Here is an 18,862-nt window from a genome sequence, read left to right on the forward strand (position 1 = left end):
AATCATAGAAAAAGTCTACACATTATATTTTGAGAAATCAGAGAATAAAGAAAAAAACACAAAGAATCTCAAGTGACCTACTGAAAGAAATCACATTTTAAATTTACACAATATACTAAAGATAAGTGGGGGAATGAAAGGAAGCAACTGGATAGGCTACTTCCCATGGTAAAAGACTAAGATTTAACACTGAAGTATTTTGCTAGAATACTGGGTTTGGTACTCTGGTACTGGGTCTGGCTGTGGGGGGAAAAGAAAAAAGGAAGAGGAATAGAAAGAAGAAAAGACATGAACCTAAGAAAAGTGGGACCACATAGTCCTCCAACTGATAGCAAACTGGGGTTGCATTGGAATAGTGATGAATTCCTGCACAAGCTCTAGTTTTTCAAACAATGAGGGGGAGTTTCTAAGGTAAGCAGAATCCAAAGTCAAAGAATGTAGTAGAACAATCCTGGCCCTTAATCTCTACCAGTATTGTGAGTTGTCTATTGTGAGGGTACATGACAAAATAATTGACTATCAATCCTAAATTCCTTCATCTAGGGGACTTCAAACCAATGTAATATAAATTATAAGGATTGGGGAATTAAGGTTCATTTGCCTTTTCTGTAGACCCAGATATAAATCAAAATTTGAAGTTCCTAGTGGAAAATCTAATTGAGCACATTAGCCACAAAAAAAAATAATAATAATAATTATTATAGAATATGCTCTAATGGCTGAACTCAATCTGTATAACAGAAAACTTTACTTGGTTCTGGAGAATGATCTACATTTAGATTGGAGAAGAAAAGTTTGAGGAAAGGCATGATAGCTGTTACACAATATTTTTAGTATTAGAAGAAAGATTGATTATACTAATTGTGGTTGGTCCCAAGGAATAAAACACTAGAAAAGTAAATGAAAAACTTAGATATTGATTTCAGCTTCACATAAGGAAAAAAATCCTAACAAAATGGAGTTAATTGGAGAGATATGAGTTCCCTAATAGTAAAGGTCTTCCAGTAGAGGTTGTTATTTTTCTTTTCTTCTTTTTTTTGCTATTAAAGCTTTTTTATTTTCAAAACATATGCAAAAATAGTTTTCAACACTCACCCTTGCAACACTTTGTGCTCCAAAATTTTTTCCCTATCTTCCCCCCACTTCCTCCCATAGATGGCAAGTAATCTAATATATGTTACACATGTGCAATTCTTCTATTCATATTTCAATTATGCTGCACAAGAAAAATCAGATCAAAAAGGGGAAAAAAAGAGAGAAAGAAAACAAAATGCAAGCAAACAACAAAAATAGTAAAAATACTATGTTTTGATCCACATTCAGTCCCCACAATCCTTTCTCTGAGAGAAGATGGCTTTCTTCATCACAAAACCATTGGAACTAGCCTGAATCATCTTGCTATTGAAAACAGCCACATTCATCAGAATTAAGCATCATATAATCTTGCTATTCTCCTGGTTCTACTTACTTCACTAAGCATCAGTTCATGTAAGTCTCTCCAAGTCTTTCTGAATTATTTCTTATATAACAATGATATTTCATAATGCTCATATATCATAACTTATTCAGCCATTCTTCAACTGATAGGCATCCAGTGAGTTTGTTACAAAGTAGATCAAAAAGTCAAGGGGAGATAAATAAACTGGACCAGGAAAATCCCTGTGAAGAGACTATAGTATTTAAGACACTGTTTCATGCAAGAAATCTGTGTAAGAAATCTGGAGTTCCATGTAAGAAGTCTAGAGGATATGAGATGAGAAGGTCCGTGTGAGAAAGCCCTTGAATAGAATAGAGAAGGTACTTGAAAGGAAGCCAACAGTGAAAATCCTAGGAAAAAATCTATATCCATCAATATCAAGATACTGGATTTTTTAGGTAAGCTCTTATATGAGGATCATTGTTTTGCCCTCAGAGTACTCTTTTAGGAAAAGGCATTATGAGCATCTCAAAACTAAAAAATAGTCTCCTTCATAAGGCAGATAAAACCTTTTGAAGATCAAAGCAGAAATAATTGAACACAGCAAATATAAGTACTTATACCCAAATCCAAATCAGAGACAGGGCCTCATTTTGGCTTCTATCCAAAACATTTCACACTAACAAGTACTATTTTCCTACTTTCTAAGTAGACTTTTTTTTTTTTTCCTCACGTGTTCTCATTTTAGCACACTGAGGTGTAAATATTTAGGATATGTGAGGATAGGGGTCATTCTATATACAGACCAAAAGCCTTCTCCTGAATTGTTTCAATTTTTATATGGGTATGTGATTCATATTTACTTCATTTGTTTAAATACATTAGACAAGGGTTGAAGTCACAATTAAGTAAAATAGCTCTTTAAAAGTTAGTGGAGTCATAAAACCTAATAAAGCATTTCATTTCTTAGAGTTGCCTTTGCTGTAAATCCAGATCATCAGCTGCTATGCCACACACACTGACACACAAATGTGTCTTTGTCAAAAGACACTAATATTCTACTTCATATACTTAGAAACAGAAGATTGGCTTCTAGTTCTGGTTTTTTTCACTGACTTTAGGCAAATTATCCTTTAGGTCCTCCAGTTTCCTTATTGAGGGGACTGGAATATATGACCCTCAAGATATCTAAAAAATTTCAATGCTATGATTTTATTAATTCAAGGTACCTTCAAACTTTGACATTCAATGGTTCTACTGAAGTCAGCAAAGTCTACTGAGATAGCAAAAAATAAAAAAAAAATTACTTAAAAAAGTGGATAAGTTGCATAGTAATGGCTAATTTGCATTGGGAGAAGGAGTTTTCTCACCAGTAGTTCCCTAAACCAATACAGGTCTATGTCAAAAAATATATATATAACAATAATAATAATAATAATAATAGGACATTTAAAGAAACTTACTTGATGAACTCTTGCAGAATAATATAAGGAGAATCGAGAAACTTCTCTTATCACAATAATATAAAGGAAAATAAAAGACATGGGAAGTCAGAATACTATATTGAATTGACCTTAGAGCACTGATAATGAGGCACAAGCTTCTTTTCAGAGTACTAATCAACAGTAGAGTACTGGTCAACAAACCAAATCATTTATTAAACACTTCTTATGTGCCAAGCACTATGCTAAACGCTGACAATACAAATACAAATGCTGAGAAATATGATGCTTGCCCTCAAGGAGTTTATATTCTATATTATACATGGAAGAAGATAACATTTAAAAGAAAGCTGAAAAGATGGCTGATTTGGGCACTTAAAAACAATTCAGAAAAAGATGCCATAGGACCAAATTTCAAGGATATGAATTATACTTTATTCAACATGATGGTTTTGCCATGCTTCTTTGTTACAAAAGAGAATTCAATGATGGGGAATAAGGAGGAAGGAACACAGAGACTTGAGTCCTGGAAATTACAATGAAAAACAACAATAGGAGTAGAGCCAAAATGGCAGGAAGAAGGTTGCAACTACCCCAAGTTCTCATCCAAACTCCAAACACCTTTAAATAATGTCATAAAATAATCCTTGGAATAGCCAAACCCACAAAATAGCAGTGTAAAATAATTTTCTAGCAATAGACAACTCAAAAAGTCAAAAAGACAGCTCTACTGCACCTGGCTTAAGAGTGGAGCACAGTCCTGCACAAGTGCAAACCCAGTTCTGGCAAACCAGAAGCAGGTCAGAACAGGGATCTCTTTGCCAACACCGAGGCAGGACTTTTATTGTTTTGCACTTACACAGTTCCAAACACAGTCTTGAGGTGAGAAGGAATAGAGCAGAATTTGAGTCACAGAGGAACAGTGGAACAGAAACCCTTGTCAACAATTCCAGGTCAGAATAGAGTGTTTATGCTCATTCACAGACCAGAGCACAGTAGTAGACACACCTCTCCTTAGATTATAACATCTTAGAAGAACTGAAAATTTACAAGTAACTTTAAGTATATATGAAAATACCTGCACAAAATCCCTAAGGCTTGTGACAATGAACCCTCACTCTGAAGCAGAGCCCTATTTTTAACAAAAAACTAAGTCAAAAAATAGATTGGGAAAAGGAACAAACAACAGGAGAAACAAACAAAAAAAAAAAATATGTGGCTATATATAGTCCCTACATGACAAGGAAGATCACAACACACACTCAGAAGATAAAGTGAAAGCTCCTTTATCCAAAGCCTTCAAAAAAAATGTGAATTGGAGAGCAATTTGGAACTATGCCCAAAAAGTTATCAAACTGTGCATACCCTTTGATCCAGCAGTGCTGCTATTGGGCTTATATCCCAAAGAAATACTAAAAAGGGGAAAGGGATCTGTATGTGCCAAAATGTTTGTGGCAGCCCTTTTCATAGTGGCTAGAAACTGGAAGATGAATGGATGTCCATCAATTGGAGAATGTTGGGTAAATTATGGCATATGAAGGTTATGGAATATTATTGCTCTGTAAGAAATGACCAGCAGGAGGAATACAGAGAGGCTTGGAGAGACTTACATGAACTGATGCTGAGTGAAATGAACAGAACCAGAAGATCACTGTACACTTCAACAACAATACTGTATGAAGATGTATTCTGATGGAAGTGGAAATCTTCCACATAAAGAAGATCCAAATCACTTCCAGTTGATCAATGATGGACAGAAAAAAACTACACCCAGAGAAGGAACACTGGGAAGTGAATGTAAATTGTTAGCACTACTGTCTATCTACCCAGCTTACTTATACCTTTGGAATCTAATACTTAATGTGCAACAAGAAAATTGGATTTACACACATATATTGTATCTAGGTTACACTGTAACACATGTAAAATGTATGGGATTGCCTGTCATCTAGGGAAGGGAGGGGAAAATTTGGAAAAATGAATACAAGGGATAATGTTATAAAAAAATTTACTCATACATTTATACTTTTATACTTTATACTTAAAAATTTTTTTTAAAAATTTAAAAAAAGAAAAATGTGAATTGATTCAGGCACTGGTCCCTCAAGCTATGGAAAAGCTCAGAAGGGAAGAAGGGATCTTGAAAATCAAATAAAGATAGAGGAAAAATTGGGAAGAGAAATGAGACCAGTGCAAGAAAATTAAAAACAAAAAAACAAAAACAAAAAAAATAAGTAAACAGATTGATAAAGGAAATACCAAAAAAAAAAAAAAAAATGGCTAAATGGAAAAAAAGACATAAGAATTCACTGAAGAAAAAATTCCTTAAAAATTAGAATTAGGCAAATGGAAGCTAATTACTTTTAATGAGAAATCAAGAAACAATAAAGAAAAATCAAAAGATGAAAAAAAAATAGACACTAAGTGAAACATCTCATTGGAAAAACAACTAACTTGGAAAACAGATCCAGGAGAGATTATTTAAAAAGTATTGGACTGCATGAAACCATGGCCAAAAAGAACCTTGATATTATTATCTTTCAAGAAATTATCAAGGAAAATTGTCCTATCTTCTGGAATCAGAGAGTAAAATAGAAACTTCAAGAATCTACTGATCACCTCCTGAAAAAGATCTCAAAATACATTCCGAGGAATATAGCCAGGTTCCAGAACTCCAGGTCAAGGAAAAAATATTACAAGCAGTCAGAATGAAACTGTTTAAGAATTGTGAAATGCAAAATTTAGCAACTTCTTCATTATAGTATCAGAGGACTTAGAATATGATATTCAGAAGAGCAAAGGAGCTAGCATTTCAATCAAGAATAACCTATGCAGCAAAACTGAGTAAAATCTTTCAAGGAGAAAAATGGAAATTCAATAAAACTGAGGACTTTCAAGCATTCTTGATGAAAAGACCAAAGTCAAACAGAAAATTTGACTTTTAAAAATAAGACTAAGAATGGCAGAAACTAGGCATTGACCCACACTTAACAGCATAAACCAAGATAAGGTCAAAAAGGGTTCACGATCTAGGCATAAAGAATGAGATTATAAATAAATTAGAGGAACATAGGATAGTTTACCACTCAAACCTGTGGAAGAGGAAGGAATTTATGACCAAAGAAATAGACATCATTATTGATCACAAAACAGAAAACTTTGATTATATCAAATTGAAAAGGTTTTGTACAAACAAAACTAATACAGATAAGATTAGAAGGGAAGCAATAAAGTGGGAAAACATTTTTACAGTCAGAGGTTCTGATAAAGGCCTCATTTCCAAAATATATAGAGAATTGACACAAATATATAAGAAATCAAGCCATTCTCCAATTGATAAATGGTCAAAGGATATGAACAGACAATTCTATTTCTAGCCATATGAAAAGATGCTCCAAGTCATTATTAATCAGAGAAATGCAAATTAAGACAACTCTGAGATACCATTACATAACTGTTAGACAGGCTAGAATGACAGGGAAAGATAATACAGAATGTTGGAGGGGATGTGGGGAAACAGGGCACTGATACATCCAGCCTACATCATAAGGAAGAGTTTAACTGTCTACATTTCTATACAGAAAGATGATACTTGTAAATCGTAAGAACTTTCTCATTATTAGGGGAGTTGGAAGGAAAATACAGAGGATAAAAAGACAGAGAGCATAGGTGTGAATTGAGTATGAAACACTATCTTAATTTACCTTAAATTACCTTATTAAATTAAAGGAAACCTTAAATTAAGGGGTGAGAGAACAATGCACTGGGAGAAAGGGAAAAAGATAGAATGGGATAAATTATCTGCCATAAAAGAGCAAGACAAAGATTTTACAGTGGAGGGAAAAGTGGGGGGGGGGTGCTTTGAGATAAAAGGGAGGTGAATAAATGAGGTATGTGTAAACTTTACTTTCACCAGAATTGAATCAAAGAAGAAATAACACACACCCACTCAAGTACAGAAATCTACCTTACCCTACAGGAAAGTAGGAGGGGAAGGGAATAAAAGGAGGGATGATAGAAGGGAAAGCAGATTGGGTGAGAGGGTAGTCAGAAGCAAAACACTTTTGAAAAGGAACAGAATAAAAGGAGAACAGAATAAACAAGAAGAAGAGAATAAGATGCAGGTAAATACCATTAGCCATAGTAACTGTGGAAAAAAATTCTTGAAGCAAATTTCTCTGATAAAGGCCTCATTTTTCACACACAGAAAACTGAGTCAAATTTATAAAGAGCCATTCCCCCAATTGATAAATGATCAAAAAATATGAGGTTTTCAGATGAAGTAATCAAAGCTATTTATAGCCATATGAAAAAAATTTGCTAACTCACTATTGATTGGAGAAGTACAAATTAAAAAACAATTTTGAGGAATTACTTCTTACTTATTAGATTAACTAATAGGAAAGAAAAGGAAAATGAGAGGGGTTATTGGGGAAATGAGACATTAATATACTTTTGTTGGATTCAACTGATTCAACTATTTTGAGAGCAATGTATAACTATACCCAAAGGGCTATAAAACCATGGCATACTCTTTAACCTAGCAATACTACTACTAGTTCTATATTCAAAAAGAGATTTAAAAAAAAAAAAAAAGGACCTTCACATACAAAAATATTTACAACAGCTTTTTTTGTGGTGGCAAACAATTGAAAATTGAGGAGATGGTCATCAACTGGGGAATGGCTTAAACAAATTGTGGTATATGATTATAGTGGAATACTATTGTGCTATAAGATGAGTAGGATATTTTCAAACATATCTGGACTTACATGAACTAATGCAAAGTGAAATGTACAATAAAAGAATTATAAGATGATTGATTGTGAATGATTCAGCTATTCTCTGTAGCAGTGTTCCAGAACAACTCTGAAGAACTTATGGTTAAAAAATGCTATTCATTCTCACAGAAATAACTGATGGTATCTGAATATAGATTGAAGGAGGGTTTTTTTTTGGGGGGGTCTTTTTTTATATGGAAATGTTTTGAATAATTGCACATGAATAATATAAATTGAATTGCTTCTCTTACTAATAGGGAGTAAGGAGTAGAAGGGGAGGGAGAGAATTTGGAACTCAAAGTTTTAAAAACAAAAGTTAAAAATTGTTTTGGCATGCAACTGGGGACAAATAAAATGCTATGTTTTTATAAACAGTAATAAAAATATTTGAGGAAAAAAATGGAGAAAAGAAAGAAAAAAAAAGAAACAGAAATCCTAAGGTTTTGTCTGTCAGAGCATTCTAGAAGTAGACTGGAACAATCTGAAGGAGAAGCAGAGAGAGATTATTACCTCCCTAGGGGCTGGCAAACTGAAATTCTGACTTACTACAATAAGTGGGGGAGATGGAAACTTTTCTGCTCTCCTCTAAATACGTACTGTTCCTCATTACAATTGACATTATGTAGGGGTAAGAACAAGCAAGGTGAGTTGAAAGAGGAGGGTTAAGCATTTACATGAAATTAGATACCTGAGTTATGTTAAAGAATCAAGTCACCTTAAGCCAAAGTAGAGCAAAAAAGGTTTGGTTCCTCTCAGGGGGTTGGGACATTAAAAAGAATGATGGACTTGAGAAATAGAAGGCTTGGATTCAAATTTCAGCTCTCCCAATTACTAGCTAAGAGACCATTGGGCAATTCATTCAACTGCTCTTGTCCTCAGTTCTCTCATATATATAATGAGAACTTCAAACAATATTTTCATTGCCTTTCTGTCAGAATTGTTCAGAAAAAGCACTATAATGAATAAGCATTACATCAATGTGAATTAATATTATTCTTTTTAAAAAACATGCATATCACAGTTGCACCTGGTTAACTTATATCTGTGCTCATATTTGTCCTTTACCTTTTATAGCCTTATAGTACATATTACAGAGCTCTTTCCAAATAGCATCCATTTTCCCTTAACCACTAATTTTCTTGAATAGCAAAAACATACATTATACACACACACACACACACACACACACACACACACACACACAGAGTTTTCCTCTAATAAAGCAAGTTCCTTGAGGACAAAAATTACTTCTTCTTTTTATTCCCATTATTTCACACAATGCTTGTAAAATAAGGCAAAAAATCAGAAATCTACAGTCATACCACCACCATCGATACACTCTCCCACGCTAGCCCTTCTCCACTCCTCAAAAAGTCAATGGTACAGAAATTTGGATTCATTCAAATAATTAGCAGAGTACTGGCCAGGCAGCCTGGGAGACACTGATCAGGTTCTAGAGGGTGGCCCAAATCAAGTCAAAATACTTACCATAGAACCTTTCCCCACTTGACAGCTCACCTGGCTGATTCTCTCATCACCTAGGATGCATGCCATGTTAAATTTTAATGGGTAATAGAGGGAGCTGCTATTAGAGGGATGACTGTGGTAAAGAGGGGATTTCAATGGCAGGGTAGAATTCATTTGCTCCTTCTAGGTTTCAACTTCTTTGATTGTAAAATAAGTTGGTTAGACATGATAACTTTTAAGATGTTTATATATTAAGAAAGCCAAAACAGCTGGCCTACGAGTGTAAATAATAGCTATTAGCAAAACTGCTGAGATTTGCATCAGCCTCTTCCATTATTGAGGATGTTTACACATCATAGTGTATAGCTTATTTTTGCAAACTCACTGAGAGCACAGACTGTTCAAGAATAACTTACCAAATATTATAAAAGCCATACCAAATGCTACTATCACGAGACATCCAAGTTCCTCAACAGTCATCAGCTACCACAATTTTAGGGAAAGGGGGTGACAGGAGTTACACTATGTTTTGACTAACCATTAATATTATGATCAATAATTCACAAGCATTTTATTGTACACCTACATTGAATCAGATATGACAAAAATTAAATAGTACCTATCTTCTAGATGCTTACATTTTAGCAGGGATGCATCTTTATAAGTAAATACCCACCATGGCAAATTTTATGTAATGAAATTGGATCAAATCTCCAACTTCAAATAAAATTGAATAGTCTTTTGATTCTGGAGGCATTTTGTGTTCAAGAACAGATTGTTGTATGGATATAGGCAAGACAGAAACATTGGGTTAGATCTGCAGAGGAAGGCATCTTGAACCTACTGCCAAGTCCTAGGACTTATCTATTCACCCTGTCCCTTCAACTTTGTGAACACCTGGTACTGATGCATGCTGCTGATCTGATTCATTCTCCCCTTCCCTCTCTGACCATTCTTACTGTTGCTAAATAGCAACATAACATCAACCGTCATTTTAAAATGTTGAGTTACTAGTGATTCTTCCTAAGTTTACAATTGACAATGTCAAATAAAAATAGAACATGCATTTCTTGAATTAGGGGACAAAATCTTAGAGACACTATAATTGGTGATAAAACATAGTTGGAATTTTATGCAAAAAGTCCTTTGTTACTGCTAACTTACAAATTAGATCCCATGAACACTACCAAAGGAATTTCCAGCAGATAATATAATAAGGAAGCAATTCTAGAAAAGAAAGCAAAATTTTAACTCTGATTTTTGAAAGTCCTAAAATTTGAAATACTAGCATCTAGAAGAACCATTTAACAAATGTTTAGGTGTTACAACCTATCAGAAACAGGATAAAGGATCTCCAGGTCTTTTCCTAATCAACATTCAAGTTTGATTCATAAAAGACATAGAGATAGAACTATTATTAATAACTAAGTTGTACCCTATATGCTAAGCATACGCAATGGCTTCAGTGGGGGTTTGCCTAAGCAACAACTTTGAAATATTATAGACCCACAGAATATCCCCCTCATTTTATGGATCTGGAAACCAGGGGTCAGCGAGGAATGACCTGTATTCCAACTCCCCCCACATCACCCTTTTCCTTTCCCTGTAATGTTCTGGTTAGCTTTCTGGAGGACTTTGGATTAACCTTCATTTCAGCTGAGTAATCACCATGAGAATAGTCAGGGATGAAGTCCAAATTCTTTATTATCTCCTTCACAGTCTGTCTCCTTCACCTGGGGTTCAGTTTGCATTCTGGAGGTCCTTCATACAGGACTTGGTTTCAGTAGAGAAATAAAGAACCACCACCAGAAGCCTGATCAAAGATGGAATGTCTCTACTCCAGTCCTTGTTGGCTCTCATATACTCTATTATAATAATTACATCATCGTAGGTGTCAATCTTATAGAAAAGGTGTCAATCTTGTAGTACTATATTAAGTACTACATACATGTACTGAACTAAAGAACTATTACATAACCATGCTAAACTAGATAACCATTGTCTTTTCAATTCCACTGAGTTAACACCTTCTTTCAAGTATACTTCTCCAGAGTTCTGCCCTTAACACTTCCCTAATAGATGTATCTATTCATCTATATCTACAGATATAGATATAGAACCTCCATCAAGACTGCAAGTTGCTTATAAGGATTATTTCACTTCATAATTTCTCCTGAGGCCTAAAGCAATGTAGTCACATAATTATTTAGTACTTATTGAGATGCTGATGGTCAAACAAATGCTTCTTGAATTTGATAAACTCTTTACACCTAAAAGATTACTTTTAAAGGATTTTTACTTATCAAATTAATTTATAAAGATTTATTAATTTCTAGGTACATGGATTATGATGACAAAAATAAAAGTTACTGCCCTCAGGGAGCTTATATTCTACTGGTGAAATAAATTGCATACACTTAAAGAAAAGAGAATGCAATTTAAGGAGGGAGAGAACACTTAATAGTAAGGATCAGAAAAGATTATAAAGAGAAATTGCCACCTATGCTGACCTTTGGAAAAAGACAAAAGACTCAGAGAGGCAGAAATGAAAAAGGGTGTATTTTATAAAGGCAGAGGAGACGGTGTAAATATGAAAGATGCAATACTTTTGAGTTCAAGGCATAATTTTTAGGTCAGTTTATATGCATCTTATGAAGGGGAGCAATATGAAACAAAAGTAAAGAGATTTAATGGAAACAGATTGCAGAGGGGTAGTGCCAGGATAAAGAATTTGCTTTTCATTGTAGAAACAATAGAAAGCAACTGAAGATTTCTGAGGCCAAACTTCAGTCTTAGGAAGATATTCTGCCAATGGGTTAGAGAACAAATTGGAAGAGATGAGCAGCAGTGAGACCAAATAGAAGGCAATTACCATAGTCCAAGTCTAAGATAATAACCATAATGTGACTATGAACATAATGGTCATCTGAGAGGAAAAAAAAAAATAATCAGATACAGGGAATAAAGAAAATGGAAGGAGCCAAGTATGAGCCTTCTTTGGCCACAAATTCTTTACTGATTTTAATTCCCTAATATGTTCTGGACAGGTACTTAACTGTCGTCAGAAGTCTTGAGTTAAAATATGGTCTTAAACACTTACTGGCTATGTGATTCTGGTTAAGTCAATTAATTTCTCTGCCTCACTTTATCTGTAAAATGGAAATAATAATGCTGAAGACTGTGAACTCCAATAAGAAAATAATTATAAAGCACCTAGCAATAAGCACATAATAAGTGCTAGATAAATGTTGGCTATCATTATTATTGTTGTTCCTTCCTGTTTCGCTCATTTTACCAATTACGCTCACACTTTCCTGGATGTGCTGCTTAAAATTCATGATTGGACAGTTCCATGCTACACTCACTAACAAATACTGGAAACTCGTTTTCCCCTTGAACTTTTGTCATGCCTCTCATAGAATCTTTATCATTCCCAACATTTTGATTTTTTTGTTCTTGCTCATAGGCTTCAGTATATTTCTGGGGAAAATCACTAACTTGATGCAATTTAACCATACTGTTGTTGAACAGTCTTGTCATTCATTGTCACAGCAGATGTGATACTTCTCATAGTTGTTCAAATTTTCTATATATTCTGCTAAAGCATACTCCTTACTCTCAACTTACTCTTGGCAGATAAGCTTGCCTCATACTTTATTAAAGACATCCAATGTAACTTTTTGTTCTTTCTGCCTCAAAATATCTCCAAAATTTCATACATGATCTAAGTTGTCACTAGCAAAAATGGGAGGTATTCAATTCCCAAAGTAGGTGTATATTTGATTGAAAAGGCTAGTACAGTATAATATAACTACAGATAGAAGTCAAATGAGTCTTGGGTAAATAAGAACAAGCAATTTTTCTTTCACCAAAGCCAGAAATATTCCAGAGAGCTGGAGGAACAAGGATCAAAATGCTTTTTAGGTGTGCTTTACATAAAACTTCTTCTGTGTCATCATATCACCTCTGGTCTTTGGACTGGAGAGATAGCTCTTAATGAATTGTGCATGTATCATTTCTCTAAGTGACTGGAAGTACATTCCATACATGTACCACATATAAGAATACGGGATAAAATATTTCAAAACTTTGAGATGCAGATATGTTGCTAAGACACACAATAAACAATTTGCAGAGACATAGTTCAGTGTACTAGGGCCTGTGAAGTCTGTATAAGAGATTCTGAGTTGCAATTTTCTTTTTCTGATTGTCATTTAAGGTTGGGCTGCTATGTAAGTATAACTTATAGTTTTATTGGATCCATCTCTCCTTTGTTATCAGGGTCCTCAATTCCTTACCTCAAACCATGCTGTGATTTTCTGGGGAAAATGACGGACAGTATCTATTCTCCCTAATTGAAATTGACTGTAGCTTTTTCTCCCAGAGTAGGATAGAATAGTAGCCAAGAAGCAAGTGTTAAGATGCAAGAGATGTTCCTTGAGTAACTATGTGGAAAGATAAAATAGGTAACTATCCAGATTAAAATAAGCCAATTTGAGGTTCTTTTCTCAAACTACTTTTAGGATTCTTAGTTTTTCTGTTTGCTTCTTTCCTTTAGGTCCCATGGGCTTTATCAACTTACCAATTTTTCACAGACAGCTGTGAGAGGAAGAATCAGCATATATCCAGACCAGTACCTGCTTCCAGAGTGATTAGCAAATGCATCACACACAAGAATAAAGATGACATATAAAATTACATAGGGATACAGCCCAAAATGAGGTTCCAGGGATAGTCAGGATCCAGTAGTAAATCAACACTGCCATCCTGACCCATAGACTCTTCAAGAAACAAATGTGGGTATAAGTTAGAGAAAACAGACAACCAATAATAACTAACAAATGGACATGTTTGCCTGTGTAAGCATTCTATCACCCAAAGCACAAAGTGACTATTTAATGAGCTTCAGGGATAAGACAACATAAATAAGAAGAAGTAATTGTCACTTCTCAAAGGAGTTTTTTCCCCTCTAGCTTGAAGGAGATGTTTTATGGATATTTAATTCATTTTCACTCTAAACATCTGACCTTAGAAAATGAAATAACCAGGTCATGATCACATCCTAGATTTATTACAACTGACCTGCAGGCAAAAAGGATAGAACTATTACATAAACACTTCGATTCCATGATATATCTTAAATAGAGAAGTAATTCAAACCAGAATACAGGATAAAATATTCCAAAGCTCTGAGAAGCAGATATGTTACACCAAGATCCATTTTACAGACAAATAAGGCAATATCCCTGCACATTAGCTTTTTGATAATTTTTATACATTTTTCTATGGTACAAGAAAAAAAAAATAGCCAGAGCTCACAATGTACAGTTCTTACACTATTTTCACAGTCCGTGAACACTGTATACCCCCCTTTTTTTTTAAAAAATAAAGATACATTGTAATAAACTCCTTGCCCTTAATAGTTTATAATAATCTATGATTAATACACTAATAAATTGCCTCTTATAAGATCATCCACACAAGAGAATGGTAAGATTAGCTCCTAGACAGTCAGAATTGCTTTCATCTCCATTAGAAAAATAGCAAAGTGACCACGTGCTGAACCAGACAGGAAGAAGTTGACAATAGAGAAAAAAATTCCCCTCAGTAGAGATGCAGGAAAGGGCAATGGCTTAATGCAGTGGAAGGAAGGCATACATCCTGTCACTTCTTATGTCTCTGACAGGTAGACATAATGATCAAAAAGGATGAACCATTTTTAAATTCTGAAAGCATGTAACTTCCAATAGCACCATTCTTTCTTTATTATTCCATTTTCTAATATTAATGTCCATTACAAGCCCTGGAAGGAGAATGAGCAGTTGTTTCCATGTTTTAGTTCAGTAAAGTATCCCCTGCAGATTCAACCACGTCTAATGTATGTACTCTAGCATGCCTCTAACGATGCACAATAATTTTTGCTACACAAAGTCTAATGTTTAGTGTTCCAGGATATAGAGAGAAGATACACAGCTGGCACCCAAAATGAGTCTGGCTAATATTTGTTAGCAAAAGGCAGGAGACTTAAATGGCTTTCTAATATTTCCTGTCTTTGGGCTTTTCTCATTCATCAAAAATTGCAATTCTAATAAACCATTTCAAATTGGCTTTTGGACAAATTTATTTCTAGTAGAAAAAAAAGAGATTCATTTTATCAAACTATTCAATGTATCACATTTCCTAAGCCCTTTAATACTAAAATATTTCATGAGATATATTCAGGGTTAAAGGCTATTGTCAGAAAAGTTTGGGGAATCACACAAGATGAAAGGTTCAAATAGCAGATTAAGCAAATTATAATATAACAACTATAGGCAGCCATACAAAGTGAATATTTCAGGAACTGAAGTTCTGGAGAAGGGAAAACTAAATGCAAATTTTATGCTGTTTGTATGAAAAAAAAAACACTTCTACGTTATTATTCAAAGCAATTTGTTCCTCTATTAACTGCATTACCTCTAGAAAAGTATCAGGCCTGGGGAAAAGGAAGAGTCAGACCTGAAGTTACTCTTAAGTGGCCTGGGAAAAAATTTTAAGATTAAAAAAAAAAAATTGTTCAACTTGGCTCTCTGCATTTTTTTTTTTTCTCTTCTTTTAGTCCTGGGGCTTTGTGGTAGATGGAGCATCATTTTGGCAGCACACTGAATTCTAATAAATCAAAAATTCTTAGGGTCTCAGGGTTTAATGTTAGTCTCTTTCAACGCATTTTTTTTTTTTTTTTTTTTTTTTTTTTTTTGGTAAAGACAGTCACTTTAATTTCATATAATTTGTTTGAACAAGAAATTCATTTGAGCACACTGACCCAGAAGATACATGGTGACTATAAAGCAACAGAACATCAATCAATAAATCTATTGCACTTAGTGAAGAAAATAAATTCCTCCTTTGTTTTTCAACTTCAGAAGGCGCTGCGTGTGTCTCACTGGCCTCGTCAGTTCTTCTCATTCAGTCCTACACCTCTACATTTGCACATGTCACACTTATGTTGCCTCCTTCTTAAAACATTTGGGAACTTGAAATCATTCTAGTAGCTGCATCTCCAAGTTTTGAGTCTAGAAATGAATTTAAAATGCAATTCAATCACTGTCAAGAGATCAATTATACTGACTTCCACATATCATGAATATGCTCATCACAAAAGGGCAAGATGAGGTCTCTCTGACCAGCACTAACACTGTGTGATCAATCAGATATCTATGTGACAAGAGTATACAGACATGATGGAAATGAACACCAATCTTATTGCACATGGTGTCTGGGCAAGCAATAAAAACACTGTGATGGATGAAAATTCTTTACATCTTTTCTCTCAGCCCTTTTTCTAGAGTTTGACGTAGCAGCAATATCAATCAACATACATGGGAGAGGTGGGAGTTGCTGGCATTTGATCCAGGATTTTACAAACGTAGCATGCAACCTCCACTGTGCGCTCTTCATACATCAAAATAAAGGGATGTTTCTAAAAGGCAATCAAAAATTCAATAATTAATACTTCTGGCTAGAAGAATTCAGAACTTTGTATATTTTCAACACACCCAAAACTACAGGCAAGTGTACAAATTTAAAATGACAAAATCTTAATATCTAGTATCAGGTATAGGTGAAAAGTAAAAATGTCTTGTGTGTACATGACCACTACTGATACCAACTTTTGCATCACAACTCAGGGAAGAGAAATAGCTGTTCTCTACTGGTAACTATCAAAATGAAAAGGAACCTAATGCCAGAATGGGGAAGGGGGGGAGGGAGTGGTCAGTCAGCATGCTAAGGCACCAAGGGAAGCATTGTCCTGTTTTAGAAGAGTGGGCTTATAATCTAGGACCTTTGAAGCAATGGTTAGCTTTCTCCAAAATAGCTGCACCAAGTGACACTTAGCTTCACAAAAACTGATCAAATTAGCAGGATATGTCAGCAACTTACCAATATCTTGCTATCCTTATGATATTTCACCAAGATATTAAATTTCTACCTCTCTAACACAAGCAATTTCTTTCCATTTCTAATATGGCAATGGCTCTCTTTCATTGCTTCTCTAAACTGACTCGTGCCTTTTGAATTGATACCATGGAGAAATATGATTCAACCTTACTATTACACCCTTGGAATACTAAGGGTAATTTTTCAACATCTTATTGCTGATTTTACCCAGTACTTCCTCTTGTCAATATTTTCAAGTGACTAGATGTAAATGGATCACTAATAAAAGGTGAACAAATGACAAACAATACAGTTACTTAAATATTCAAATTTCCTATAACTGGAAGCCATTTCATTTGAGATTCAGTTTCCATATCTGTAAAACATTCTATCTTTAACCCCAAATTTGTGATCCTCTGATACAGATTTTTCATTTGAATATAAGTATTCTTTTAATAAACAAAAAATATTATGTGACTTTTGTACTAACTTTTTTTGAGGGGAGGAGGGAAGAGTTTCTAAAGGGATATTTAAAATTATTCTGTCCCTTATAAATGTGAGCTACTATTAACCACAGTTACATACCACAAAATTCACTACACACAAATAAATACTCTCATGATTCTTTATGTTATTTATAATCTAGTCAATTTGGATAATTTAGATTATTTTCAACTCCTTTTCTTCATTAACTAGATAGGATTAAGTGGCACAGGAATTTAGAGCCATAAAAAACTGGGATGCATTCACAAATACTTTAGTATATCTAGTGTCTCCCTCACATAGATGTTAGTTTTTCTTATTTAAATATCCCTGTTGGGATATGTGTATGTGTGTGTGTGTGGGGGGTGTATATGCACGCGCATGTATATGTATTTGCATGCTTGCATGTACCTATGTCTGCAGGTGGCATGTAGACAAAGAGACAGGGACAAGGTTTAAGTGGGGAACAGGAAAGGGTGTTCCTTAAAGTCAATGTTGGAATTTAGAAAAACAATTCTAATTCTATGCTAGCACCAACATTTTCTCCAGAAATGCATTTTTAAACTAATATATATAAAAAAAAAAAAAACTTAAATACAAAAAGTTATCTTTAAAAACACTTTTTAATGACTACATTCAGTGTCAAATTTTACTAAGCATAATGTGCCCAAAAATGTTATTTTTTATGTTATTTGTTATATTAAAGACTTTAATTTTTGCAAACCAAACTCTAAAGTCTCATACTCACCAGAAGTTCTTTATACTTTGGCCTTTTGGATTCATCCTTTGTAAGGCTAAAACAATATAAAAACGGATTGTTAAACTAGGGAGACACTACTAGGTTTTCCTTTTCTTATTTGCAATAGACTAATCTTTCTAGAATAGAACATCTTCTTTTGGAACAAATATAAAATTCAAGAAAAATAAAGCTCACTACTTTTTTACATAATTGATGATCAATCTTCCACTTTACGGTTTTAAAATTGCTAGTGGTAGAATTAAAAACTAATTCAGTAGTACAAATTAATTCAGCTTTTATTCCAAAAAATTCCTGGGGGCAACTTTACTATACTGAAGTCCAAGACTAATGTCACAGCTAGCAAATGTCAGAGATGGAAATTCAATCTGGGTGTCCTGCCTCCTAACCCACTGTTTTTTCCACTATTGTTAAAAGTTAACTTTTGGCCCTGCCTTAGGTACAACATACTAGATTATTTCTTTTCCTGGGAATTTCTTAAAGAGCTAGTGACTCTCTGACATCTTGATCCAGTAGGACAGGGGTTCTTAAACATCACTGCATCATGAACCCCTTTTTCTGACTAGCAAATTCTATAGATGTCTTCTTGTTCAGTTCT

General features: G+C 34.3%; 1 protein-coding gene across 3 annotated transcripts in view; it reads right to left on the bottom strand.

Moving 5' to 3' along the window:
* Positions 1-18,862, bottom strand: part of MAP2K4 (mitogen-activated protein kinase kinase 4) — a 210,196-nt gene that overhangs the window by 13,642 nt on the left and 177,692 nt on the right. The window contains exons 10-12 of one of the 3 annotated variants that reach the window (XM_074312043.1): positions 18,256-18,301; positions 16,466-16,566; positions 15,779-16,159 (exon numbers count right to left, since the gene is read on the bottom strand). In XM_074312043.1, coding sequence (XP_074168144.1) covers positions 16,132-16,159; positions 16,466-16,566; positions 18,256-18,301 — 175 coding nt within the window. In that variant the 3' untranslated portion in view covers positions 15,779-16,131. Of the gene's footprint in view, positions 1-15,778; positions 16,567-18,255; positions 18,302-18,862 lie in introns of those variants that run through there. The other 2 variants (XM_074312045.1, XM_074312044.1) reach the window with 2 other exon arrangements.

Source organism: Sminthopsis crassicaudata, chromosome 4 (assembly GCF_048593235.1).
Source record: "Sminthopsis crassicaudata isolate SCR6 chromosome 4, ASM4859323v1, whole genome shotgun sequence".
NCBI lineage: Eukaryota > Metazoa > Chordata > Mammalia > Dasyuromorphia > Dasyuridae > Sminthopsis > Sminthopsis crassicaudata.